The 26615-nt window shown below is 36.8% G+C and overlaps 4 protein-coding genes across 7 annotated transcripts; 1 reads left to right on the top strand and 3 right to left on the bottom strand.

Moving 5' to 3' along the window:
* Nucleotides 1-193: 193 nt before the first annotated feature.
* Nucleotides 194-2105, bottom strand: LOC135674661 (uncharacterized). The gene is made up of 2 exons (XM_065184726.1): nt 1598-2105; nt 194-964 (listed from the first exon to the last, which is right to left on the bottom strand). Exons 1-2 carry the CDS (start codon nt 2010-2012, stop codon nt 270-272), a joined length of 1110 nt encoding a protein of 369 aa, XP_065040798.1. The 5' UTR covers nt 2013-2105; the 3' UTR covers nt 194-269.
* A 637-nt stretch (nt 2106-2742) lies between these two features.
* LOC135674664 (probable serine/threonine-protein kinase PBL7) lies at nt 2743-6931 on the bottom strand. The gene is made up of 5 exons (XM_065184732.1): nt 6078-6931; nt 5344-5525; nt 5071-5260; nt 4610-5001; nt 2743-3276 (listed from the first exon to the last, which is right to left on the bottom strand). Exons 1-5 carry the CDS (start codon nt 6193-6195, stop codon nt 2953-2955), a joined length of 1206 nt encoding a protein of 401 aa, XP_065040804.1. The 5' UTR covers nt 6196-6931; the 3' UTR covers nt 2743-2952.
* Nucleotides 6932-8108: 1177 nt separating this feature from the next.
* On the bottom strand, nt 8109-13339 carry LOC135674663 (2-succinylbenzoate--CoA ligase, chloroplastic/peroxisomal-like). Of its 3 annotated transcripts, none has more exons than XM_065184729.1 (10): nt 13086-13339; nt 12931-13003; nt 12460-12631; nt 11984-12082; nt 10694-10791; nt 10078-10271; nt 9834-9961; nt 9066-9469; nt 8719-8927; nt 8109-8474 (listed from the first exon to the last, which is right to left on the bottom strand). In XM_065184729.1, exons 1-10 carry the CDS (start codon nt 13283-13285, stop codon nt 8348-8350), a joined length of 1704 nt encoding a protein of 567 aa, XP_065040801.1. In that variant the 5' UTR covers nt 13286-13339; the 3' UTR covers nt 8109-8347. The 3 variants fall into 3 exon arrangements, with proteins under 3 accessions (XP_065040801.1, XP_065040800.1, XP_065040803.1); XM_065184728.1 differs by having other exon boundaries at nt 9834-9964; XM_065184731.1 differs by having other exon boundaries at nt 9834-9964; nt 12460-12636; nt 13086-13152.
* Nucleotides 13340-13750: 411 nt separating this feature from the next.
* Nucleotides 13751-26243, top strand: LOC135674665 (eukaryotic translation initiation factor 3 subunit A-like). Of its 2 annotated transcripts, XM_065184734.1 has the most exons (15): nt 13789-13911; nt 14267-14343; nt 14538-14637; nt 15256-15737; nt 16109-16324; nt 16430-16798; nt 16890-16919; nt 20490-20717; nt 20838-20999; nt 21647-21865; nt 21954-22160; nt 22639-22845; nt 22926-23006; nt 24992-25193; nt 25444-26243. In XM_065184734.1, the coding sequence occupies exons 3-15, from the start codon at nt 14592-14594 to the stop codon at nt 25875-25877; spliced, it is 2883 nt and encodes a 960-aa protein (XP_065040806.1). In that variant the 5' UTR covers nt 13789-13911; nt 14267-14343; nt 14538-14591; the 3' UTR covers nt 25878-26243. The 2 variants fall into 2 exon arrangements, with proteins under 2 accessions (XP_065040805.1, XP_065040806.1); XM_065184733.1 differs by lacking the exon at nt 14267-14343 and having other exon boundaries at nt 13751-13911.
* Nucleotides 26244-26615: the final 372 nt, after the last annotated feature.

Genomic DNA, 26615 nt, shown 5'->3' on the forward strand with positions numbered 1-26615 from the left:
AATCATTTCAACAAAGAGCAGCAAAGCACAAGTTGCAGAAAAGAATTAGGTACCTGTGACCACTACATAAGAACTAAGATAAACAAAGATAGATTATCAGGGGTAAAGAAGTACAGGAATTTCTGATAGGATAATACCATTTAGCTGCAGGGTAGCACTAATTTCTGATCAGTTAAATAAAATAAAATAAATCTTAGATAACATCAATTTTAATTTCAGGAATATTGTAATCTTACAAAGCTCCAAAAATCAATGTCCAATACACACAATCAAGCTATCATCCATGTCAAGTGTCGATATCGGATCCATTTGGCAGCAAGATGAACTCCAATAGCCATGGCCGCAAGCAGGAGAGGCTCTGGAAGTCTTCTACCAGTAGCAGGCAATTTTCTACTCGGGAGTTCCTCTGATGTCTTAGAATGCTGAAAAATAGCAACAGCCAAGTATGAACCCATGACTAGGCCTCTGACCCATGGCTCACCAACAGCTGCTAAGACAGCAGCAGATGGCAGTAACGCTGATATATAATCTTTTTTCTTAATAAACCGTGAGTAACAAGACAACCCAAACAGGAACAACCAGAAGAGCAGCTCAGGAACAAAGTCCTTGACCACCCCAAACCCAATAAACCCTGCTAATGTAAGCAGATGTGATTGGCTGTTTACAGAGTCTGGAACTGTGGCTTCAGCAATGGCTAATACAGCTGTAGCAAACAAGATTACCCTCGTCAGCTCTGGTACAGGAGCAAATGCCACAACACTGGCATAAGCATATCTTGCAGAATTGAGGCAGAACTCAATGCATCTTATAAGCACAGTGATTAAATCACCAACATAGTGGAAAACAACAGCTAGGATCAGTTTGCCTAAATAACCAAGGAAATGCATGACCGCCAACATTGTCCTTTTCCAATTTGTGAGTTCCCATAATACAGTCCGCCAGGCATAAACAAGAAAAAGAAGTGCTGCAAGAAACAATAAGACAGCAAAAATAATATTAAAAATTACCTAGTACAAAGGTAATAATTTATCTGCATATGAAAATTAATATAAGATAAATGGTAAAATAAGCAAAGCATGTTTTTTACTGCATCGCCAACAAAACTTTATCAATTTAACAATAAGATAATGTACTCAGGAACAAGAATTTTACCAATATTTCTAAAGAAGAATGATTCACCAAGGATTCTTGGAAGATAATTATTAGTTTTAATAACTTGAATCCAAAAGCTCATGTTTGCATTCTTAATTCTTTTGATCTTTTCCAACACTCAAAACAAACCTTTGGAACTAAATTTGGCAACAAATAAAGTGCAGTTCTAAATCAATTTTACTGTTAAACCATAAGACTTTATTTCACAGTACACAAGAGGCAACCCTCCAACTTAATGTCATTAATACAATGCATAAGATAGTTATGTGACATCGTACGATAAAAACCCAAAGATACAAACACATTAGTTTGCATTATGTACTCAAAAAATCTTTAAAACTACATAAGCTCATGCAACCGACTGCCGAATATTCCTTGGCCGAACACTGCACTGTTAGACAAGTAATTAGTGCTTACAACCTTGTAAATTATTAGGTATACATACCAACAACCCATGGCCACCTCACTGGGCGATCGGGGGCTTCCTTTGTAAGGTGGCGAAACCTCTCCGGCATCGTGCTCTGCCCCCTCATCTCATCATCCTCATCGACCCGCGAAGTTTCCGAGTTCCCACTGCCCCCGATTCGGGGAGCAAACGCGAGAAATCGCCGCTCGATTCTAGAAGAAAACCCTATTCGTGCCCGAGAAAGGAAAGGTTTCGGAGAGGAAGCGCCAACAAAGGTGAAATCCTTACCATGATTAGGTCTCGAAAGATGAAGACAAGACCTGGATTTAGCGGAAAAGGGAGGAGGGGCGCCGAGACGAGGAGAGGACCCCGTGGCGAGAGAACTGAAGGCGGGGAGCGCAACAGAAGCCATGGAGAGGAGGCGAAAGGGGAGCAGAGGAAGAGAACATCTCATATAAGCCCTACAAGCCGTAATTCCACCATCGCTTGGTGCGTCTCCAAAACCCTAAACATGGAACGCCATCGGTCACTGAACCGCAGCATGAGAAGCTCGGATAAGCCCTCGCCATGGTCGATATATATAGAACCCCTAACTATACAATTACATCAATGCCCTTTGGATGTGCCAAATGAAACTGTGATCAATCTTATTCAATATTTTTTTTATAAATAAATAAATAAATATATATATAAAATATATATTAAATTAAATTATTTATTTATTTATTTAGAGAGAAATATAACTATACCAAAATGATTTATGGTGAGTTAATTATTAGTTGGGAGTTGGGATTTGCCACTTCTATTTATGAATATATATATCATCCCTAATATTCTTCTTTTTTTTAATATTCTTAATTTTGTGTAAATAAACTTAATTTCTAGATACATATTTTCCCTTTAATTACATGGGATTTACATCTTGGTCTTCATCAATGATCTTCTATATCATCTGCTATGAGGCCTGAGTTCATGACATCTAAATCTGAAACCTAAATCCTCAAAACTTGTGAGATTCATGACATGTAATACACCAGTTTCCAGATTCATCATGTATGTGCAATGTATCTTAGATTTACTTCTGTTCTATGATCAAAAGAAAAGTGTGATGATAGAATAACATTCCATGACATTTCCACAGCAAACAATGCAATGCATTCTCAAAATTTAGATAGTCCTACATCTTGTACAGTTATAATTCTCTTTATCTATAACTCTTCATCATTCCCTTGATGGATTCACTGATAATTGACAGTGTCAAGGATAGCTTAGTTCATACAAAGAGGTCTATCTCCAGCATCATTTTGGAATGGTTGAGTTTTACGTTTAAATATACAAAGAGCACAAATAGAAAAAAAAAAAAAAGAAGAAAAAAGCCACAAACATGTCTCATACTACACGCGCTCGATGTTATCTTCCTTGCATCTCAACGAATTCCGAGTTCTTTCATCTTGCGACTTCGATTTGTCTCCTTCACCGATCTCCTTAGCAGTGTATTTTTCTTTCTTTGAGTCTTGAAAATGATCATTTGATGAAGTTGCAAGATACTCCAGAGCTGTCACAATGTCACTAACCAGTGGACGGCCGCTTGCTTGCTCTTGCAGACACATTGCTGCAACTGCAATAGCTTGGTAGAGGCCTTTTAATGGGTATTTGCCTTCCAGCAATGGATCAGCCATCTCCACATACCTCTTCTTATCTTTAAACAGTGGCTTTGCCTGCAAGACACAATGTTGTGTTTCTGGGTTAACAAATTAGGCAGACAAGAGACTGTGACCATGGCAGAGATACAGCATTAAGATTAGTCTTAGATGCATAAACATCAGAGTAACTTGGTCGAAAAATTCAGTGTGATACTGTTATAGCAAGTGAAGGAAATGAGCTCTAAACAAGCCAATTATCAAATAAATGCATAGCTTAGGGGAAATGATGTCTCATTAAGCTCACCATAGCTGCTAGCACTGAGTTCAGCAATTGCATAATTTGACCTACAAACTCTTAGAGATTTGATTAAACGTGCCAAGGAAATATGTTTCGGTCAGAAAAGTAAGGGGAGAAGAAAAAGAAGATTTCTATTGTAAGGGTATCAAAACCTTTATCTTTCATGACATTGCATTCTTTCTACATTGGTAAATGGTGCAAAACTTCATCTTCCACAACCTCGGCATAGAACATATAAAGAGACATGATTTCTTGTTGTCTGTTTTCACAGATTTGTTTGTGCACTAATGATAATTGATCCTTCAGAAAGTTTAAATCACTGCAACTGTTGTGAATAAGTGTGCCAAATTTGAAATCAGTAAAATAGCATATCTGAGATTTTAGTGAAAACTTGAGAAGGCAAAGATCATACATACCACAGTGCTTTGCAGAATACAATGTTGTGTTGCTGGTTAAACAAATAAAGCTGATAAGTGGCAGAGTTGATGCCTTAAGAGTAGTATTAGATGCGTAAACTTGGATTAACTTCATTCAAACATTTAACACCATTAATGAACGAGAATTTGTAGTGTGATACTGTTATAACAAGTCAAGGAAATGAGCTCTAAACAAGTCAATTATGAAATTAAGTGCAAATTTAAGGAGAGATGATGCCTCGATAAGCTCACCATAGCTGCTAGCACTGAGTTCAGCTATTGCATACTTTAACCTACAAATTTTTAGAAATTTGATTAAGCATGCCAAATAAATATATTTCAGTTGGTTGGTTCAAAGCAAAAAGGGTTTTCCATTATTAGGGTATCACACACGTCGATCTTTCATACCATTGCATCCTTTATACAGATTTGCTTGTGTACTAATTAATGACAATGGATCTTTCAGAAAGTTCAAGTCACTGCAATCACACTAATATTATCATCTTGCTACTTCAGCACCATGTAAATAGTGGTGCCATCTAAGGTTATAGTGAAAACTTCAAAACATATAAACCATATCACAGTGGATTGCAGAAGTTCTTGAATCAGGCTAATCTCAGAGCTCTGCTTAAAGCTATGTACCAGAATTAGGCAGGAAAAATATGAAATGAACTCAATTATCATCTGAACATACCCAATGAACAAGATTCTGTTCGTTTGAAGGTCTCGATGCATCAATAGCCCTCCTTCCAGTTATGATCTCCAGTAACACGACACCGAAGCTGTATACATCAGACATTTTTGTTAATTGTCCTGTCAATGCATACTCAGGAGCACAATAGCCATAAGTCCCCATCACCCTGGTTGATACATGGCTCTTGTCTCCAATTGGTCCAACTTTGGCAAGGCCAAAGTCAGATAGCTTTGGGTTGTAGTCCTTATCGAGAAGAATATTGGATGCCTTTAAATCTCGATAGATCACAGGTGGATTTGCTGTATCGTGCAAATACTCCAGGCCTTTAGCGGCACCTTCCGCTATTCTCATTCTTGTGGTCCAGTCCAGCGGCTTCTTACTTGGGGAAAGATCTGTAGAAAATTCCAGTGGTTACTAATAATTATTAGTCAAATGGATCAGAAAAGTTCTTGATGGTTTACGGAGAAGATGATCCTCCAATGAGCCCAGCGGCATGTATTCATAGACCAGAATTCTTTGATCTCCATCAGCACAATAGCCAATTAGATTGACAAGGTTTGGGTGGTGAAGTAGACTGAGCATCAATACTTCAACAAGGAACTCTCTATTTCCCTGTGAGCCATTTCTTTGCAATTGCTTAACAGCTATATCCTGCAGAAATTGAATGAAGATGGTTACTGAAACCAAATCAACATTGATTGAGCTTATGAAGTAGAAGTGGCAATTGGCATTACTTGATTTGTATCCACAAGGTAACCTTTATAAACTTTACCAAATCCACCTTCACCAAGCAGACATTCTACTTTGAAGTTCTTTGTTGCAGTTGAAAGTTCATCAAATGCGAAAACACGAGCGGAATTGTTCCCCTGGCCTATCCGTAAGATCACTTCAGCTACAGATCTAAGCTTGAGGGTATCTGCACAAGTTTAATTTAAGGTGTTGCTGAACATCAGTTTCAATTTATGGGGTTTTAACAGTTGTAAATTTAAAGTATTGTTGTAAGATTGGTAGGCAGGAAAGAATCAAATTAAAGGAATATCGTAGAAAATTTAATTATAAGTAAGAGATGTCATCTTAAAATTGAATTTATAACTGACCAAAATAATTTCATCTGATGAACACAGACCAGCACAAATTCTATGAAAATAAGATTGCAAGAAGACATCTTTTTAGGCTCTAATCCATGGTTTTCAAGCTGGACAGTGAAAAATGCTCTTACAGAAACAATCTCAGATATCGAATGCTGAAATTGAAGGCTAAGCTAGATATACAATTCTGTAATGAGTAAGAATATCTGATTGCCATACATGATATTTTATCGCTGACATCTGATTCCTTGTAGAATAGACTGGTTCATTTAATGCTATCAAATTTGTTCTCAGTGATCAACAAGAAAAGTAGAATGAAATGGTGGAGTTTGTAGTGGAAGATAAAGCTAATTGTCATCAGGTAAATGCATCAAACATACCAGATTCAGTTGAAAGGTTATTGACTTGGGAGGAAAGCTTGTTCCCTCCTTTTTCAGCTTTCACCTCTTGAGGTTCATCTCTCACGTTATAAGATTTGAAGCAGCAACAGACACCCATCCTTCTTCAAGTTGCTTACTCGACCTCAAATGACAATAAATCCACGCAACAAAAACTATAAAATTACAGATACTATCGCCAAAAGTGAATTAAGGCCATAAGGTACTGATTCCTACCCTGTGGATCGACCGAACTGTCGGTCCACTCAGGTGAAAGATTACTGGAACGAACCAAACAAAAGAAAGAAAGAAAGAAAGAAAGAAAGAAAGAAAAAAAAAAAATAGTAGAACAAAGAAACAAAGAATTTATGAAAACTTTTCTTCCTTTGCTAATTCTGGTTTCTTTTCTTTGCGTCGGATGTTAGAATAGCAATGAAAGAATGGATGCAGTTCATTCATTGTTCCAACTTAGTTTGACAGAGTGTGAAGCTAAATTTAGCATCTCCCTGATTTGGAGTGTTATCATGATGTATGGAAGACTAACTCCAACACAAATGGAAGGGCTACCATTAATTCAGGTAATAACAGATTATAAAACCTGTTCCTCATAAGAACAGTTTTGGGTGAGGAAAGAATTTGTTTAAGATAAGGCTGAGACAACAGAAGTTGAAGAAAACATCTTGATCTTATCTTCTTTACCAAAGTTTAACTGTAAATATTACTTGTTAATTCAGCACCTACTCATAAACATTTACAGAGTAGCATTTTATCAAAAGCAGGTCTATCAAGCTCGCTTTACCCACTGCATTTTCCTTGCATGAATCCTAATTATTTTATTAGGAATTCCGATTCAGACTTTACTTTGTATGAGTTATTTAAAAATGATCAGAATTTTGTTTTTTGAGCTTTGGGCACAATATAGTTTTCAACCTTTTTTTAAAAAAATGTTTAATCAAATTTAGTAGCATAGTATAGGAAAAATTCTGGTCGTAAAAGAAAGAAAAGAAAGAAGAGTCTTAAGTCGTTAAGTTATCAGCTTTTGTAATTTTTGTCAGCATGGAATTACTATCTAATTCATCTTTATCTTCATCTAACACACATGACTATGTTGGAGATTCTCCAACATAGTCATGCTATCTCTTCCATTCCATTATATAATAAATGAAAAAAATAGCAATTATATTTACCCCTTACTTCCTATAATAATGGTCATTATGGCCAAGTAAAATAATATATTATAAATATTAAATGATACTCTTACTGGTAAATTTTTGGAAATAATGTTTTGATTGTTATTAAATTGCTTTCCTATGTGACACATGTTTTTTTCCTTACTACAACCTAATACAAAATTCCCTACAATACAAAATATTTTACTTATAAGAACTAATAGTTATGGAAGGAAGACAAATAATGATCCATCATAGTGGTTATGATCAAGGTTCTCAATTTCAATGTGTACTACCTGGTATAAGGTGGTACGTATTGGTTCGAAAGGATACTGGTACATGGATTGCTCTCTATCGGGCGGTACCAGTATTTTGACCGGTACCAAGGTGTACCGACCAGTACTAAGGCATACTAATCGGTACCAAGGCATACCGATCGGTACTAAAGCGTATCGACTGTTATCGAGGCATATCGGTTGGTATGCCTTGACGTAATAGGTGGAGGTATTTTTAAGGTTTTAGGATAAGACGTACCGACGATATATATCGATACGTACCGTACTGAGCAGAGCTCGGTACGCCGATACAGACCAGTATTCAAAACCCTAGTTATGATGAGTTGTAATTGTTTCAAGGGGTGTCATATCATTTAGAAGCTTTCAACGATCCTTAAGATACATGCTCACATGAACAAGAAGTTATAGAGAATTGTAGAATCCAAGACACAAATGAGGCTCCTTCACATCAAGAATGACCTGCTGGGATTTGATAAAACATCTAAACACCTATAATATGAGAATTCACATCTAGTAGCTGTTTCATAGATTGGAAAGTTCAAAGGATGTCGAAACTTTAGTAGCTGATATGAGAAATAGTCTGTTTCTTTGAAATATAAAAGTCAAGTATTGTAATACTGGACAATTTTTCAGATACAGATCTTCATAAGAGAGAACAGAAAAAAGAACATTCTTCGGCAGATTCAGTGATGATACAGCTTCTGCTGATCAAAATTAATTGATTTTAGCATAATTTACGAGCGAATTGCCTCTATGACCTATCACCAATCGTCGCTCAAACCATGGATTGCTCAAAACTATCTTCATATCACAGATTGCTCCTTGGTTGCATGGAAGACATTACTTCTTTTCTTATATCATCCCTTTTTAACTTCCCTGTGGTAGTCAATGGAAAAGGTCTTCTCCATAAAGAATAGATCTTTGGTATCTTGAATCTGCAATGAAGTTAGAAAGTAACACAGTTACAATTCTCATAGTCAGATTCTTCTGAAACTAAATTCGATTAGTGACATGGTTCAAAGGCCGATAACTCTAGTAACCAAAATTAATAATAAATTATAAGTATGAAGAACAGAACAGACAATATCTAAAAACAACAGATACTAATGAATTAGGAGCTAAAAAACCATATCATGTTGCTCTCAAATTGACTTCAATGAAGTAGATGGGACACTAGACCTGCTTAAATTGCTCTGCCTGCAATAATCTTGGAAGATCTCAGGCGAAACTTCTTTTGCCTCCAGTGAGTATTTAGAACTATGATCGACCCATTTCCAACCTTCCTTTATGTTTAAACAAGCAACAACTTTTTCTGTGAAGCGGATGTCAGGAACACCAACCACCACAACTCTGAAGACTCCAGGATGCTGAGAAAGCACAGCTTCAACCTAAGCCATCAATAACAAAACAATATCAGAAAAGAAAGATATCTCTATAATGCATGATGGGTAGCATCCCAGAGTGCAGCAGAAAATAATCCAAAGAGCCCCTAAAAACATTCTTGAAGAATCTAAAGTTCTCTATACCTCTTCAGGGTAAACATTTTCTCCTCCAGTCTTTATATGACTCTTTTCACGGCCAACAAGCCACAGATCACCTTTGCCATCAAGCCAGCCAATGTCACCTGTGTCAAGCCATCTGTTCTCTGCAGACTCTGCCATAATTACATCTGTGCTGTCCCAATACCCAACCATAACATGCAAACCTCTAGTTAAGATATTCCCAACAAAGGAAGTGCAACAATTGTCACTACTGCCACATATCTTCAGCTCAATATGAGGGGGAGGCTTCCCAACACACACTCCCCCTAAATGGTGATGCCGTGAGTCTGCCTCAACATTGATCTTATCATGAAAAGATACACCAAAATTTTTAAACATGGGATCAAAAAGGGTCATGAAGGTCAATGAAGAACAAGACTCTGTCATCCCTGTCAAGTCATACAAAACTATTTCTTCAGAAGCAAAAATAATTCAGGATCTCAAGGAAGTGTAACAAGTTTCTGTGCTTGAACTGAAATTATAGTTAAAAAATTTATATACCCTTGGTTCTTTATAAGATGTTTAAATAGAAGGATTTGGATATACCATATATCTGATCAGTTCTGATAAACAAACAGGGAGATATAGGACTATGTATGTATTGGATATCTATTTAAACCACTCATGTTCCTTGGAACATCAGTTTGGTCTTTGCACATGTAACACTAGCAGTGTAGTGTTCCAGAATAATTAGCTACCACAGACTGGTATAACCAAAAAAGCATAAAGAACCAACAAAGGATGTTGACATACCATAAGCAGAAAGTATTTTAGCATGAGGGAACAAGTGACTGGCACACTTTGTAAGCTCTTCTGATAGGCCACCACCACCATTGAGAATCTTGCGTACAGTTTCTCCATCACTCCACATGTTGCATTTTCTACTATCAACAAGTCAAATTCAATGCCCGAGAAGAACAGAAAAGAGATGTAGAAGAAATGGAGGAATCCAAGCTCAGCTATGTTCATATGTTGTTCCATGGAAGTAGATGTTTACCTTAAAAATGATATTAGATCAGCCATCATTGCAGGGACTGTAATAAATGATGTCACTTGGTGATTTTTTATTTCTTCAAAAGTTAACTTTGCATCAAACTTGGGTATGAAAACATGGCAACCCCCTGCTAATAGCATTGCCATGCATGAAGTTATCCCACCAATGTGGCACAAAGGAGCTGTATGGAGATAAACCTGAAGATACATAAACTACATCATTAATCATAAATCATCCAGCGAGACACCTAGTTCTTGGGTCAAATTTTATCAGATCAACTGAAAGGCTATGATATCTGTGAAACTGATCCTGCATAATGTGATTTATAACATAACAACAACAATAAAAGGGCCTAGTGTTCTAAATATTTGTGATTGGCTATATGCATCTTTCTCAGCATTTGTGCATATTGTGAATTAAGAAAAATGGAACTAAATTAATTCAATATTTATTGCATAAATGCCCCCTTCGGAAAAATGCTAATTTATTCATCGATTAAGGAGAAACAGCTCAAAACATCATCTTGTAGATTCTGGAAGAGTGAACAAGTCAAAGTGTCATGCTATAGATTTAATTACCATAAAACTAAGATCTTGACTGCATTTATAAAGGAGCATACATCATCCTCACCATAGCCAACAATAGCTATCTTTGCAAGGGATTGAACAATCAAAGCTGTGTGGCTTATCTTTACACCCTTTGGCTTTCCAGTGGTTCCTGAATAAAGTGAAACTTGCAGTTATGAAACAGTAACAAAGTCTGAAACTACCACCTGGACATGTCAAAAGATCCGGCAGTGTGTCTTTATTCATGTAAGTGGCACAATAAACAATCTACAAGAATTTGCCTATATATATATATATATATACTTACTATGTGGAAAATCATTTGAAAAGTGTACTAGTTTGCGAAAGTTTATTAAAAAAGAAAGCTCCCATTACATAATCACTTGTGATAATACTACACCTGAAAAATGAAACAAGATTTATGATTTGTCATTTTTGAAGAGGTAAGTACTTATAAAATTATTAATTATGATGTTTAAGCTCTCAGAAGCAAGGATTGAAATATTGTACCATACGGAAGTTTCGACATTCTCTAGGTACGGTATGGTACCGAGCAGTATATATATATATATATATATATATATATATATATATATATATATATATAAAGTTTTTTTTTTTTCAGTGACATCACCTCTCTTCTCCCCAAGCAGGGTGACATCGCAGAAAAATGAGACGACATAGTCTCTATATATATATATAATCTTATATATATATATATATATATATATATATATATATAAGTTTTAAAAAAAATGTGTGACGTCGCCTCTCTTCTCCCTAGGTGGGGCAATGTCGTAGAAAAACAAGGCGATGTCGCATATATATATATAATATTTTTTATTTATATATCTATTTATTTATATATATAAGTTTTTAAAAAAATATGCGACGTCGCCATCTCTTCTTCCCAAGCAGGGCGACGTTGCCTTATATATATATATATATATATATATATATATATATATATGTAAAGAAAAAATTTACGACGTCGCCTCTCTTCTCCCCCATGCAGGGCGATGTCGTAGATTTATATATATATTTATTTATAAATAAAAAATACTGTTTATACCGGACGGTATCATTCGAAACTGTATACCTTGCTCAGAATAATTATGAATTGTATCTGTTTTCCAGATTGAATAGCATAATCAATAAAAAAAAATAAAACTCTTGCTCTGAAGAGGACATGTGCATGGTTCAGATTTGCACAATTTACTACACCAAAAAACACACAGCAGAGACTAAAATCAGAAGCAAAACCACATAGTAGCCAAAGCTAGAGAAATTTAAAAGATATTGAGATATATGGTCAGCATATTCAGGGGAGGATTCTGTAGTACCTGATGTAAAGCATATTAAAGCAATGTCCTCTGGTGCACAAATCGGATCAATTATTGGCATAGGTTTGGCAAGCCTCTGAATCAGATTTAAACGCAAAGCTGCAAAGGAATGATAAGTTGAAAGATAAACAAAAGAGAAGCAGCACAGAAACTTTATAGAGCATATTTCTCTTTGAGTATAGTTGGAAAAAATGAAAAATCATATGCTTGGTATTCTTAAATGTGTGCATATCTATAAACATATTGTCAGATGACAGTCAAATCCATGAAGCAAATCTTGATCTGGACATGCAAATACATAAAGTAAAATCACAAATTCTTTCATCAAAGAACAAAAAACATTAAAGAATCAAACATCGAACTAAATCTTCCAATTGAAATAATAAACTTGCTTGAAAATAGAGAAGCTCTGTTAGTTCCATATGCGTTAAGCATTCTATGAGCAGAGGGACAACATTTCAGTGGAAAGAGCATACAACTATGATTGCAGTTGAAGCTGGATGACGACTCCCCAATAAGAAGGTAGAGCTTTATAGATGACAAACTGTCGCTCGTTTGCAGCTCGACAGCCCATGGGCTGCAGTATTCATCCACCGCTAACATCTTGGGCTTTACGAGCTCCATCGCCATCCTTGCCTCCTCAAAGCCCTACCCTTACCAAAAAGATTGCTTCGTTAATCGACTATAAGATGTGGACACTGTGCTTACTGTGTTTGAATACCACACAATCTTCAAGTAACAACAACAGCAATTAGAAGACCATTTCCAGAGTGTAATGCAACTCTCAATCATCCCCGTATGGTGCAAGAAGTGCATATCCCAATCGATCGTCATGAGAAAAATAATGCTAAGCTGCAGTCGAAGGCATTCAAAAACCTTACCTGGCGGATGCAAGCGACATAATGAACCTAAGATAGGTGGAACCCGAGAAGGATACGATGACTTACCCAGCGGTGATTGAGAGGAGCGACGATGCCACCGACATAGGAGATGGCGAGGAACAGCTCCATGTACTGATCACTGTCGCTCGGAAAGAAACAAACGCCATTGCGTATCAAAGTAATCGAATTGGAGAAGCTCGATAGAGAGTGCGGTGCTGTACCTGTTGAGGGCGGCGACGGCAACGACGTCACCCCTGGCGACGCCGGAGTCGGCCAGGCCGCGGGCGAGGGAGCGGACGCCCTTCACTAGCTCTCCGCCGGTCCTCCGCCGGAGTCCAGAGATGGCGACCGGAGAGTCTCGCCGGACGGCCTCGATGCGGCCGAGGCAGTGGCAGATGTGGCCTCTCGAGTGCGCGGCCATGCTTGCCGCTGCGGCGTAGCGTTAGGACGTGGACGACGAACGGCGGTCATTAAAACGTTATCTCGTCTCAACGAGAAAAGAACTCAAGTGGGACCCATGGAACAAGACTTCAATGCCATTCCACAAAACTTTAGGATTCGTGCGAGAATATGATTGATACTTCCGAGAAGGTAATGTCAATATTAAATGGGACATATATGCAAGGCCACGTCGCTATTTCCAACCTGGCCACGACATATATACGTAAGACCACGTCACCTTTAGAGATGATGTGGGGAGACTAATGTAGCCACGTAGTTCCACAGGTGTGCGTTTGGGCCGATCGTTATGACCGACAGCTGACGAGTAGTTCTTAAGACAAACAAACACATGTCCGATGGACCTCATAAAACTATAACGAATCCGACTCGGGTTAGAATTAGGTAATTTCGTAAATATATGCTGTCGTGGAGGGTTTATTAGGTATTGAACGAGGAAATTATAACCTAGCTGTCCTCGTCTGGTTCATCTCCCTCCCCCTCCCCAAGAGCAGTGTTCCGGCGAGAGCGGCCGCCTCACATCGCCCAGCCTTCTCGCGATCACCCTTCGCTCTCTGAGCTCTAAGCCATCGGATTCTTGGGGCCCAGGTCGGTTGAGGAAAGCCTTTTCCTAATTCACGCTGGTTTTGTCTCAAGAATTTAGTGTTTTTGGGGCATGATTCGTTGGTCTCAGCTTTGCATCTGTTCTTAGGTTTCCGGGAAGATTCCCAGGCTACCTATTTATATTGGATTATAGGTCTTTCCTATCTGGAAAATGTCACCTTCAACTTTCCTCCTTGTTTTGGCTGTTCTGTTGCTTGTTGGATGAGGTCTCCGTTTTATGGCATTATAGTATATTTACTTGAGCATTATGCAAATTTGTGTTGCATAATTTCAACCGGTTTTGCTTTTCTCTGATGATGTTTTATTCAAGAAATCAAGCTCTTGGTGATAATTGTCATAGATCTGCTGTGGAGATTTGATGAGGGCATCTTTGGTCGTTTCCGTGGGCTTTTGTTGTTTATGGACGTTGTTTATATGGTTAGTCTCTTGTAACTGATATCATGCTTTAACCAAATCTTCTGAAAATTCTGTCTGTCCTATGAGAATAGTGTTGTAATGTAATTCCTTGGTGTTTATCTGATGTTTTCAAATAAGCTTGGTGTTCTTTTTCGTAGCATTTTTCTGTTTTGGATTTGATTTGACAGCAGTCTCTTTTTCTATTTGCCATGCAGCGTTAGCCTGCTTCTTAGAAGGAAGCAGGCTTCAAATAAATTCTTCTGGTGACAATGGCGACCTTTGTTAAGCCGGAGAACGCCTTGAAGCGTGCTGAGGGTAATAATTGTTTTAATAAAACTTAAAACTTTTGCTTTTATGCATAATATACTATGTTCGAAAACCTTGTGTGGTATGCTAGTAATGTTGATTTATATTGCTTTTAGAAATTAACGAATACAAGCAAATCAATATGCTGCAATCTCATGTTTGCCGTGGCACAAAAGTTTGTGAGATGTATATCTTTCACAAGCTTGGAAAGGAACTAGTAAATTAAGATTTTCTTTTTCAGTCAAATGAAATCCTACGTGTTATCCATACTTTTTCATTATCCTTAACTTATTATCGGTACCTTTTTTGTTCCTCAATTCTTTTGTATGCTTGTTGATTTGAATGGAGTAAACAAACTGAAGAAGAGTATTTGATAGTGCACCTTATAAGATATAATGGATTAACCTAGCATACTACCACTTCTTTGCTAGTTCCCTTGCTGTGAATGTGAAAATGAACTTTCATTTCTTGGAAGAACACATGTTTGGTGCTTAATTTCTTGCATTAGAACATGTCCATAATCAAACTCCCTGTTGTTTTTCATAAATGGCTTTGGACAGTCCACTCAAGCTGTCATGCAATGATTTGCTAACAGGGTTCATGCTTTTCTTGTATCTTGTGCTTCAGAATTGGTTAATGTTGGACAAAAGCAAGCTGCCTTACAAGCACTACATGATCTCATCACCTCAAAAAGGTACAAGGCATGGCAGAAGACCCTGGAAAGAATCATGTTTAAGTATGTAGAACTCTGTGTGGACATGAGGAAAGGCAGATTTGCAAAGGATGGACTTATCCAGTACCGCATTACATGCCAACAAGTAAATGTAAGCTCTTTAGAAGAGGTGATAAAATATTTCATGCAGCTTTCCACAGAGAAGGCTGAACAAGCTAGGACACAAGCACAAGCCTTGGAAGATGCACTGGACGTGGAGGATCTAGAGGTCGATAAGAGACCTGAGGACTTAATGCTAAGCTATGTTAGTGGGGAGAAGGGAAAGGACAGATCCGACAGAGAGCTTGTGACTCCATGGTTCAAATTCCTGTGGGAGACCTACAGGACAGTGCTTGAGATTCTACGAAACAACTCCAAGTTGGAATCACTATACGCAGTAAGTCATCTAGAATTTCCATTAACACATGATACAGGGAGCTTTTGTTGTCACACATGGATTCTCTTAAAGGGAAACCAGAGACACTGTGTATATGTCATCGCTGAGGTTATCAGTTTCCTTTTTCTGCCTCACTTGACAAAACTGTGCAACTATTTGTTATAATTATCACTGCTTTTCTGTTAAGTTATAGCTAGCGAATCTCAATACTGCTTATTTAGCCTCCAAACTACTTGTATATATATCACTGCTTTGTTGTTAAGTTGTAGTTAGTAAGTCCTGCTACTAGCAGCAACATTATTTATTATATGCATTGCATGAGTATTGTTTTCACAGGAGTGTTGAGTTTAATTTTTTCTTTGGATATTTAGATGACAGCACATCGGGCCTTCCAATTTTGCAAACAATATAAGAGGACCACTGAATTTCGAAGACTCTGTGAGATTATACGAAATCATCTTGCTAATTTAAACAAGTACAAAGACCAAAGAGATAGGCCTGATCTTACAGCTCCTGAGAGTTTACAGCTTTACTTGGACACGAGAATTGAGCAGCTGAAGATAGCAACTGATCTGGAACTATGGCAGGTTTGTTTGTTTGCTTTTTTTTGTGAACTTGCCTTCTACACTTTCCTGTACTTGTTCTTGGTTTTTCTGCTCTTTGTTATGTTATTGTATGATTTTCTCATACAGGAAGCATTTCGCTCAGTGGAAGATATCCATGGTTTAATGAATTTGGTAAAGAAGAGCCCAAAGACACCACTCATGGTTGTATACTATGCAAAGTTAACAGACGTATTTTGGGTTTCGCATAGTCATCTTTACCATGCATATGCATGGTTTAAGCTTTTCACATTGCAGAAAAGCTACAATAAGAATTTATCACAAAAGGATTTGCAGTTAATTGCATCATCTGTTTTATTAGCTGCGCTTTCAGTCACTCCGTATGACCAAAAGCATGGTGCATCACATCTGGAACTTGAAAATGAAAAAGAGCGCAATTTACGAATGGCTAGCCTTATCAACTTTACTCTTGATCCTAAAGGGGAGAGCAGAGAAATGGTATATTATCGTGTTGATTTCTTTTAGTAATGCTCTTGTAATTGTTGTACTTATGTCCAAATTGTTTGTGCTGACGACTTACATTTTGCAGCTTTCACGATCATCACTGCTCTCAGAATTGGTATGACATGCACTACAACTTAATCATCTTTTCATCTTCTAAATGCTATGGTTTTTTATTTCTGTAATTATCTTTAATCTTTGTTAAAGATGTTAAAGTTAGTTTTAATATATTCCATCTGTTGTCCACTGCACATTTATTTACTCATCAGTATCCACCTTTGTGTTGAGCTCTGGGACAAATTGTTGTATGGTACATGGTCAGAAGTTAATACATAGGATGGTTGTCTGATAAAAGATTCCTCCTGGTGATCAGGCTAGAAATCTTAGAAGATGATTTTAATTTCTAGAGATTTTGCTGAATAGGCTTATTTAGTGAATTGTTTATCGCATATAGCACCTTTAATGGGCTTATACAATATCCTACAGATGTAGTTGTTAGACGAGGTGAAATGATTAACGGTAGTGGTACGAGGAAATGTACAAGAAAACCTAAAAAGACTTTAATAGAAACTATAAATAAAGATTTAAATACTCTAAGCTTAATTAAATATGTGATTTTTTATATATTTTAGTGTTGGCAAAAGATCCATGTAGTTGATCCTAAATAGTTGGGATTTGCAGCTTTGTTGTTGTTGTTGTATATAACGCTTTTAAATATGTAAACATATGGAAAAAGGACTAGGTTTCATTTAGGTGTGCTAAAATCTATTTATCCTTTTATGTGCATTTTTATGGGCATCTTATCTATAATTAAAGAGCCTTTTAGGATGGCAGTTCTTACAGTTTAACTACAATGTTAGGCCAATTTGCAAGCGAGCATGGTTGGTGCTTATTACGATATGAAAAGTGACAGAATTTGCTAGACCAAAACAATATGAAATATTCACAAGATGAGTAAATTTCATCAATTAACATATAATGTAGGGTAAGTGCTTCGATATCAAATCTAATATAGGACGAGTGCTTTGTTACCAACATGAAATAGGAGAAAGCATAGATGGTCAAAGATAATATATTTTCTTTCTAGGAGTTGTTTGTTGTGGAATAAAACAGAAAATTTTAGTGGGATAAAAGAGTAAAAAAACAGTATCACCCAACTTATTCCAACTCAAGGATTAACTCTGAGAATTAAAGGCCTCACACCTCTGTAATATCACATGTGAATAGTGGAATCATACCATTGGGATTAAGAATGTGGTCTCACATCACTCATACATATTGTGGGGGAAAGAATTCTATTTATTCAATCATTTTCTGATGATCCAAGTTGCAGACTCTTCTCTTTTTTTGGGAGATTCCCTATGTACAAGAAGTAAGAAAGGAAATTACAAGAAGTAGGGAAAGAATACAATCAAGAAATTTATAATTTAAAATGTATAAATAATTTCTTCTTTCCTTGTGGAAGATATATTTTTATATTTGTTTTGGCAAATAGTCTTCATTCTTGACAATACATTTGATTGATAAGCTTCCTTTTTGTGGAATCTTCAATCATGATAAAGCTTCTTGTACAGATGGAATCTTCAATCAACTCTTGATATATTTTCTCGAGCCTGAGATTTGTTTCCTCCCTTTTCTTGTTTGACATTATTTTCTTCTCTTTTTGGGCAGTTTTTATAGGTGGCATTGAATTACCTGAGATGCTGCTACTTGGCAACTTATTATGTTTTTAAACTTCCCCTGCAATACTTGAATTATTTGAGTCATGAACATGTATCTTTTTATATGACCACAAACAAAAGAAAATTTATTTTTCAATTATCGTGTTTCACTTTCAAGTGGACTGCTAGGTGAAGATTTTATGAGATAATATGGACTGTAATATTGTTTATTGCTCTATGCTGAAGTATGTTTCTCTTACTGGATTGTGAATACATCCAATGCATCATGCATCTATTAGTCAACTTTAGATTTTACTTAGTTCTCACAATTGGTCGTTTCCAATCTAGATTGGCCGATTTGGTTTGGGGTCAGTCCTTTCCGTTTTAAGGAAGTCTTCATTTCTCTAATAATTGCTGAGATTTATCAAAAATCAGTCAGAATCAGATGGAATTCATCAGGAAATCGGTTGGTTCTAGATCCAAAACTGATTTATATTGAGAGAATAAAGTTGGGAGAAAGAAGAAGAAAGGGAGAATAGAAAGAAAATGAGGGACGGTCAGAGGAAAAACTGTGGAAGGGGAGGAGTGGAGTGGGAGAGGTGATCATATGTGGTGCTCCACTGTCTACGTCTTGTTTGCAAGCTGCAGTCATCTCCCATTCGCTGACACTAGCCACCTGGTTATTATCCAGTTGTGCGCTCTCCACTGCCTTAAATGCACAATGTGTTAGGACAGGTGTAAGAAGTTTATAAGTATTTAACTTGTATACAGTTATACCAAGGTTCGCAATACCGTACCGTACCGGTATTTCGATCTGGGCTCGGTACTGGTACGGTACGGTGTACCGAGCACTGTAGCACTGCTACAGTGCGTACCGGTACCAGGCGGTCTGCGTACCGCTGGCCTGTCGGACTGGTATGTACCGCCCGTACCGGGCGATACGATTCGGTATGACAAACACTGAGTTATACTATACACTAAACTTGTAACATTGTAGCTTTTAACTTATAAGCATAACAAATTGCAGCATATATATAATTATTTGTAGAGTTGTGTACATTTATGTAATTGTATCATATATCATGTATGTATTATTTTGTATTTTTAAAATATTATTTTTCGTTTTTATGAATTTTAAAATATAATTGAATATTAAGTTCTTTTAACTTAATTTTTTTTATGATTTGATCCCATTGGCTGATTCTGATCTTAAAATGCATCACCAATCATCCAGTCACAAAATATCTTAACATTCAAAAGAATGTCAATTATGATCAGGATCTTAATGGAAAACAAATGAGGTGTGCATGTAATCTTTGACATTCTTTTTGTCCAGTGCCATGAGGTGCAAATCATATACACTAGGTGCTTTCCCTAGGGAATCGAAGTCCCAACCTAGCAATTAGTGTCCTGGATGCTCAGCTGCTGAATGTACATATGAGTGGGAGTCTGTCCCTTTCATGTGAAGTACTGTCTCGATGCATTGTTCTTTCATTTATACTTCAAATGCTGCCAATTTATGAGATGATTAATTATATCTTCATCAGCAATCATATTAGTAATTGATCTAATTAAAGTGGATGTTGAGAACTTACATAGTGGAGCCATGTTTTATCTGTCAAGTAGCTATATGATTAAAGTGCATGAACAGCAAGCACCATGGTGCTGTTATGTCAATCCTTGGTAATCCTGTTCCTGTTCTTCCTCATCTACATTCTGTCATGATAAATGTGCTATCCTGCATATGTTTGTTTTGCTATCTGCTAGAGTAGATAAACCAGTTCACATTGTTATAGTTTTGTCTGGAAATTCCAAATTTTGTGGCTAATTTTTGTTTTCATGTTTGTAATCCTAGTTGTCTTCTGTATTCATGGTTAAGAAGTTTAAATGCTGAATTGCTCTATGCTCAAATAATGGTGCCTCTGCTGCTATCTATTTGTGACACTTGATTAGTTTTTTGTAATACATACTATATGTGGATGACAATTAGATGTAGTTGTTAATTTAATGTAATCTATATGGTACAGAGCAACAAGGGTGTAATGACATGTGTCTCACAAGAAGTAAAGGACATCTACAATATCCTAGAACATGAATTCTTTCCTTTAGACCTTGCTTCGAGAGTTCAGCCTCTGCTTGCTAAGATTGCAAAACTGGGTGGTAAGCCATCGTCAGCCTCATCAGTTCCAGAAGTGCAACTATCGAAATACGTTCCTGCTCTTGAAAAGCTTACCACTTTGAGAGTGCTTCAACAGGTGTTTAATTAGTATTTTTTTATCAATGCCCCAACAATTCTATCAGTAGCCATATGTTTCTTATCTGTTCTTGTTTTTATCTTACACATCTGTTGATTTTTCGGCCTGTTACTTTGTCAGGTTTCTCGTGTGTATCAATCCGTAACAATCGGGACTTTGTCAAAGATGATACCATTTTTTGACTTCTCACTTGTTGAGAAGTTATCAGTTGATGCAGTCAAATATAATTTCCTTTCTATGAAAGTTGATCACCTGAAGGGTGCTGTTTTATTTGGTAATGTGGTATGTTATCTTTGTCTTTATCATTTGCATGTTTCCCCTTGCTTATGTACATTCATGCACTTGCTTAGGTGTTATATAATCTTTGATTATATAGATGCTAATCCTTCATATTGATATTGTCATGTGTATGTGAACATAATTCTTTTCCCCCCCTCACATGCAAGAGAATGTGCTTTCTTGGTACCCTCTATCTCTAGTTTGCACCATGTGCAAGTCTTGTGTCATTTTCTTCATTGTGCATGTGTCCTTTTTCTTAGACTGCTATATTAGGGTTTGGTATGACTTATCAATTTGTCATAGAATATGAGCCACACTGGGAAAGCATGCATGAGTCATTATTCTATGTTTAGCATATATCTGCATACATACATATTTTTTTAAATTTTAAAATTCATCCTTGTTCTTACTCCAGATTAATGTATATGTGTAAATTTGCATTTTGTATAATTACCCATTGATGTTAAAAGTTTTCCATTTGCGTCTTAGTAAACCTAGCGATAGCTAATTGCATGAGAAAGCATTAGCTGCTTCTTAAGTTTGCTTTTAGAATAATGAACAAATTGAACATTTACACTTCCATAAATGTTGAAATTTTACAAATGTTCTGATGGCTACATACATGAATATGTCAATTATTTTGTTCACAGAACATTGAATCAGATGTGCTCACTGATCATCTGACCGTTCTTGCCGATTCTCTGAATAAAGCAAGGAATCTGATTTATCCTGCTGTCAAAAAACAATCCAAACTGGGTGAGAAACATGGTCTAGCAGAAACAGTTGATAAGGAACATAAGAGGCTTCTTGCTAGGAAATCCATCATCGAGAAACGCAAAGAAGAACATGAACGTCAGATGCTGGAAATGGTGCTTCTGATTTTTTTCTCTTTTGCCAGGAATATTTTTTTTTACTTGAGTTTTAAATGATTAATACATTGTTCTGAACTGTTTCAAGGAACGAGAAGAAGAATCTAAACGATTAAAACTCCAAAAAGTAACCGAGGAGGCTGAACAAAAGCGACTTGCTGAAGAATATACTCGAAGGCAGGAGCAGCGGATTCGCCGTGAAATAGAAGAGAGAGAACTTCAGGAAGCTCAAGCATTACTTTTCGAAACACAAAAAGGTGCCAAAAAGAAGGGAAAGAAACCTTTGCTTGATGGGGTAAGCCAATATTCCGTTTTTATATTCTTGATGGATCCTTTAAAGAATGTAGTAGCTTGATATTTGAGAGGTTGTTATTGCAAGTCGTCCTGTTTAATTAAATTAATTGGTACTCTGATAGCCAATAGTAGTTAGTTTGATACATTCAATTGTTTACTTGTTGGAAAAGCGGGCAGAGGTTCAGTTACTACAGAATGTAGCTGTTGGTTTTTCTATCAGGAGATGACTAAGACACATACCATTCTGTTGGTTTTTGTGAAGCTGACTAGTTGCCTTAACTTTTTGAAGAAGCTAGTCCAAGTCCTCATTTAATCATATTCCTATTAGAATTCCCCATACTGCAGCTTGCTTTCCTCTGCTTATTTTTCTTTCTCCATCTTTATCTGCTGAGTGAAACTTCTTTGTTATGTTTTATTGTCTGGAAAGTCTTGAGTCAATCATTATTTCAGTCATTTTAAAGATGTTTGCAATTCTTCAGGAGAAGGTCACAAAGCAGACATTGATTGAATTGGCCTTAAGTGAGCAATTGAAGGAAAGGCAAGAATTGGAGAAGAAACTGCAGAAACTTGCCAAAACGATGGACTACATGGAACGAGCAAAGAGGGAGGAAGAAGCACAACTGATTGAGCAAGCCTTCCAGCAGCACTTGGTGGAGGAGAGAATTTTTCATGAACGCGAGCAACTGGTATACTTTGTTTTTTTTTTTTTTGGTTTTTTAAAATTTCTTTTCTTTGGGAACATAGACAAACTCGTTGCTCCTAACAGAAAGCGATAGAGTTGAGCAGGCAGCACCATGCTGGTGATCTCCAAGAGAAGAAAAGACTTGCCAGAATGTTGGACAACAAGGTTCAAATTTCTCTGCTTAACCTTTACCCCTTGAAGTTATAGTAGATTTGAAAATCTTTACCATCCATTTATTTGAAGTTTTAGCTTATGGAAGCAGCTGTATTGACATCTCTGAGCAGTGACGGTTATGCAACTTTTTGTATAAGTATGGCTGCCTCATATGTCAAAACATGGATATAGTACTGATTAAGTCATCATGCTTTTGATTCATACATAAATTAATAGATTATGTTTTGATCACCCTGTTAGGTCCATTTAATCTTAAAACTTGGTTTCGGTGGGATTTATGGAGTTCCATTTTTGGCAGTTATAGGGCTTCAATACCTTAGCTTCAAGGCTGTAGTCTAGAAACAATTTTAAATGATCATGAAAGGCACAAGGAAGGAAAAGGTGATTAGTGTTACTTTTTTAAAAAATATATAAATTGTGAAAAATGTGCATAGTTTCTATGTGTTTCAGTCTTGTAGGCTGATTTTTCTGGGTATTGTCAGGGTGCAGGAGTTTGGTAGGGTTTTTCAGAAGAGATCAAGTAGAAAAGATGAAGCAACCATAGCTAGCTGGAATAGCAAAATTCATGACTTCATAATCATCTGAAAACACTACATGACTTGTAAATTAGATTCCTTTTAGTGTCTCAACTTTCTTAAACCCAAATAACTAAAAGGACATGTGGAAAAAAAATCTTGTTTTAAAACCCTCTAGAACTATCTAAACAGAAATGTTAAGAGCAGGTAGCCTTTGCTATATCATACTGTACATCCTACACAATATAAAACACCATAAAATAACCAAGGAAAACTAAGTATTATGAAAATTTGATTAAAAACCCAGAAAGATCTAGATTTAGACTTACCTAGGATTTGGCTCAATTTGTTCAGTCATATTGTGACCATTATCCAATATTCAATTTGAATTTGATTAACGGTGTCCTTGTGTCCTCACTATTTTGTTTTTGTAATGGATGAAGACATTAGATATGTAAGAAACAAGACAAAATTTCATGGTGTTTGTTGTTTCGATGACTCACCCGACAAGTAGAATAAGGATAAATTCTGAATTGGATCAATGGGACAAATTATAGAAATTAAACAAATGGGATTAGCATCAGATATATGAAATGCTGAGATATATGGATAAGAAAAATCAATGAGTTGAGGATTAAGTGTTCTTTGATTGTCGAGATGCAGCTACAGTGTCGCATGGATGTCAAGTCTCTCAGTAGGATAAAAATAATCAATGTTTTATGAACACCTAGGCTCCTAATTGGTTCGTGTGCCACAGGCAACAAGACCAATAGGAAGGAAGGCTAATGGATGATCAAAAGGAAAGGAGGCATAGCTCTTTTAACTTGATTTTAGTTTGAAAGAATGAAATCTCATTGACGTAACATGAAACCTATTAGTGCGAACAAACAAGTATTTTGGTTCATTCCAAATCGTAATCTTTGTTTAGTACTAGAGATTGGATCAGGAATCCCGTTTCGGATTTAGTATGGATAAAGGAGTGGCAAAAGGAAGGAGAAAGAATTGTTAATGAACCTGCTTCATTCGAGGGGGAGTCCCTTGGCCTTGGTTACCTATCTCAATAAAGTATATGATTGGTTTGAGGGAGGGTAAATAGTATCATTCATCATTCAGAATTTGATTAATTTCATTTTAGCATTTCATGGATGTTTATCCCCTGAACAAGTCATTTTACTATATGTGATGCAACTTGCAAACTTGATCTGTCTATCTTTTATCTTGTCATTATGTTTTTAGGCAAGCCCCTTGACCATATTTGCCAATGCTAGAAATCCATCTTCCTATGTACATGGATGCTTCTCCAGTTATGTGTTGTGTTTCATAACTAACCACATTAAGTTGACTGTTTTCAATGATGTCAATGATGTTCATCTACTCAAACATCGTCCTGCAACTGTTATTGAACTAGTGTTAGTCATGATGTGATTTTCTGATATTAATGGTTTTTCTCTTCGTCCCCAGGTCATATTTCAACAAAGAATAGTTAACCGCCGTGAAACAGAATATGATCGACTGAAGAAAGAAAAAGAGGATAAAATTAATCAGCTCATAGCATTGAGGAAACATGAAAGGGAGACTAAAAGGAAGATGCTCTTTTATCTGAAGTCTGAGGAAGAGCGGTTGACCAGGCTGCGAGAAGAGGAGGAAGCCAGGAAGCGTGAAGGTAAATATTGTGCACCAAATCATATCATGAGATATAAGCACTGTTTTTATCTCCATGCCATGATTCTGTGGAAGTTTTTAAGAATTCTGATGGACTAATAAACAGGTTAGCTTGTTGATGACAAAGTGGATTATTGTGTTAGTATCAAGCGTCTAAATAATCTTCTACTTCAGAAGGAATAACCTGATATATTGATAGAAAGCTTAGAAACATTCGGGCTAATCAGATTTACATGTCCATGATTTTGCAGAGGAGGAAAAGCGTAAAAAAGAAGAGGCAGAACGGAAGGCCAAGCTGGATGCAATTGCAGAAAGGCAGAGGCAGCGGGAGAGGGAGGCGGAAGAGAAGGAAAGACTGCGAAGAGAAGCACTCCTTAGAAGACCCACTGAAACACTGTCACGGTCAATCGACCCTGCTTCAGGTCCTCACGCTGCTGACCCTGTTCCTGTTGCCGCAGCAGCTGCAGCACCGACTTCCGGTAAGTATGTGCCTAGATTCCGCCGCGAGAGGAACGAGGGACAAATGACAGCTTCCCCTGAGCCTGATCGATGGGGAAGACAGGATGATCTCGCTCCCCAATCCGGTGATAGATGGCGAAATGATGAACGTCGACCATCATTTGGTGGCTCAAGAACATCCTCCACCTCCTCTTCTTCCTGGTCCTCATCGAGGCCACGCGGTTAATGCAGCTGATGCACAGATAGATACTGTTGGCTTTTCAACGGTGGATGGATGGAGTAGTCTTCGCTTGTCCGAGGCAGAGGTTTTGCATATTGTGATCAAGTAGTATTGTGAGTTTTGAGGGTCTTTAGTTGCTGTACTCGAATAATCATGGTTTAGGTGAGATCTTGGCGCTTTCAAGTCTACCATATCGAATCTGTGTGGTGCCAGTCATTAAGACCTCTTTTTGCCTTTCATTTCCATGAATTGGTTATTGTCATTGATGTTGTAGTTCCTATTCCCTCATAACACTAATTTATTCCCGGTTGTGGTGAACTTTGTAATCATGTATACAGTGACTTATTTGATGAACTAAAGTATTATTGTCCATTAGTTTGCTGCAATTTTAACTAATATTGCAAAGATTGAGAGTTAGTATGTCCTGTGTGAGTAAGAGTTCATAATTTTTACAACGTTATTTAATTATTTTTAGTATTTTGATCTTTATATTTTAAAAGTTATATTGAGATTTTTAAATTTATGAAAGTAAGATATTAAGATTTTTATATAAGATTTAAAAAATAATTTTACTGTATTAAAAATAAAAAAAGGAGTTTCGTTGAAGTCGATCAAAGATAGTTAGGATGGATCGATCAAAGATAGCTAATTAAATGTTTCGCAATGAGGTATTATGTGCTAATTAGATTAGGTGCACGTATCGAGCAGCGCGGTCTTCCCCGTGCGATGCGAGGGATAGGGGTC

This window comes from Musa acuminata, chromosome BXJ1-5 (genome assembly GCF_036884655.1).
Source record: "Musa acuminata AAA Group cultivar baxijiao chromosome BXJ1-5, Cavendish_Baxijiao_AAA, whole genome shotgun sequence".
In the NCBI taxonomy this organism is placed as follows: domain Eukaryota; kingdom Viridiplantae; phylum Streptophyta; class Magnoliopsida; order Zingiberales; family Musaceae; genus Musa; species Musa acuminata.

Excerpts from the sequence above, each read along its gene's own strand:
- LOC135674661 (XM_065184726.1), bottom strand. The coding sequence starts at position 2,012 with ATGAGATGTTCTCTTCCTCTGCTCCCCTTTCGCCTCCTCTCCATGGCT. Across the intron at positions 965-1,597 it reads GAGGTGGCCATGGGTTGTTG|CACTTCTTTTTCTTGTTTAT; the intron begins GTATGTATACCT and ends TGTTTCTTGCAG.
- LOC135674664 (XM_065184732.1), bottom strand. The coding sequence starts at position 6,195 with ATGGGTGTCTGTTGCTGCTTCAAATCTTATAACGTGAGAGATGAACCT. Across the intron at positions 5,526-6,077 it reads TAACCTTTCAACTGAATCTG|ATACCCTCAAGCTTAGATCT; the intron begins GTATGTTTGATG and ends AAACTTGTGCAG. Across the intron at positions 5,261-5,343 it reads ACCTTGTGGATACAAATCAA|GATATAGCTGTTAAGCAATT; the intron begins GTAATGCCAATT and ends CAATTTCTGCAG.
- LOC135674663 (XM_065184728.1), bottom strand. The coding sequence starts at position 13,285 with ATGGCCGCGCACTCGAGAGGCCACATCTGCCACTGCCTCGGCCGCATC. Across the intron at positions 12,083-12,459 it reads CTTCAACTGCAATCATAGTT|CTTTGCGTTTAAATCTGATT; the intron begins GTATGCTCTTTC and ends ATTCCTTTGCAG. Across the intron at positions 8,928-9,065 it reads AAAATGTTTACCCTGAAGAG|GTTGAAGCTGTGCTTTCTCA; the intron begins GTATAGAGAACT and ends TTGATGGCTTAG.
- LOC135674665 (XM_065184733.1), top strand. The coding sequence starts at position 14,592 with ATGGCGACCTTTGTTAAGCCGGAGAACGCCTTGAAGCGTGCTGAGG. Across the intron at positions 21,000-21,646 it reads CTGTTTTATTTGGTAATGTG|AACATTGAATCAGATGTGCT; the intron begins GTATGTTATCTT and ends TTTTGTTCACAG. Across the intron at positions 22,161-22,638 it reads AGAAACCTTTGCTTGATGGG|GAGAAGGTCACAAAGCAGAC; the intron begins GTAAGCCAATAT and ends GCAATTCTTCAG.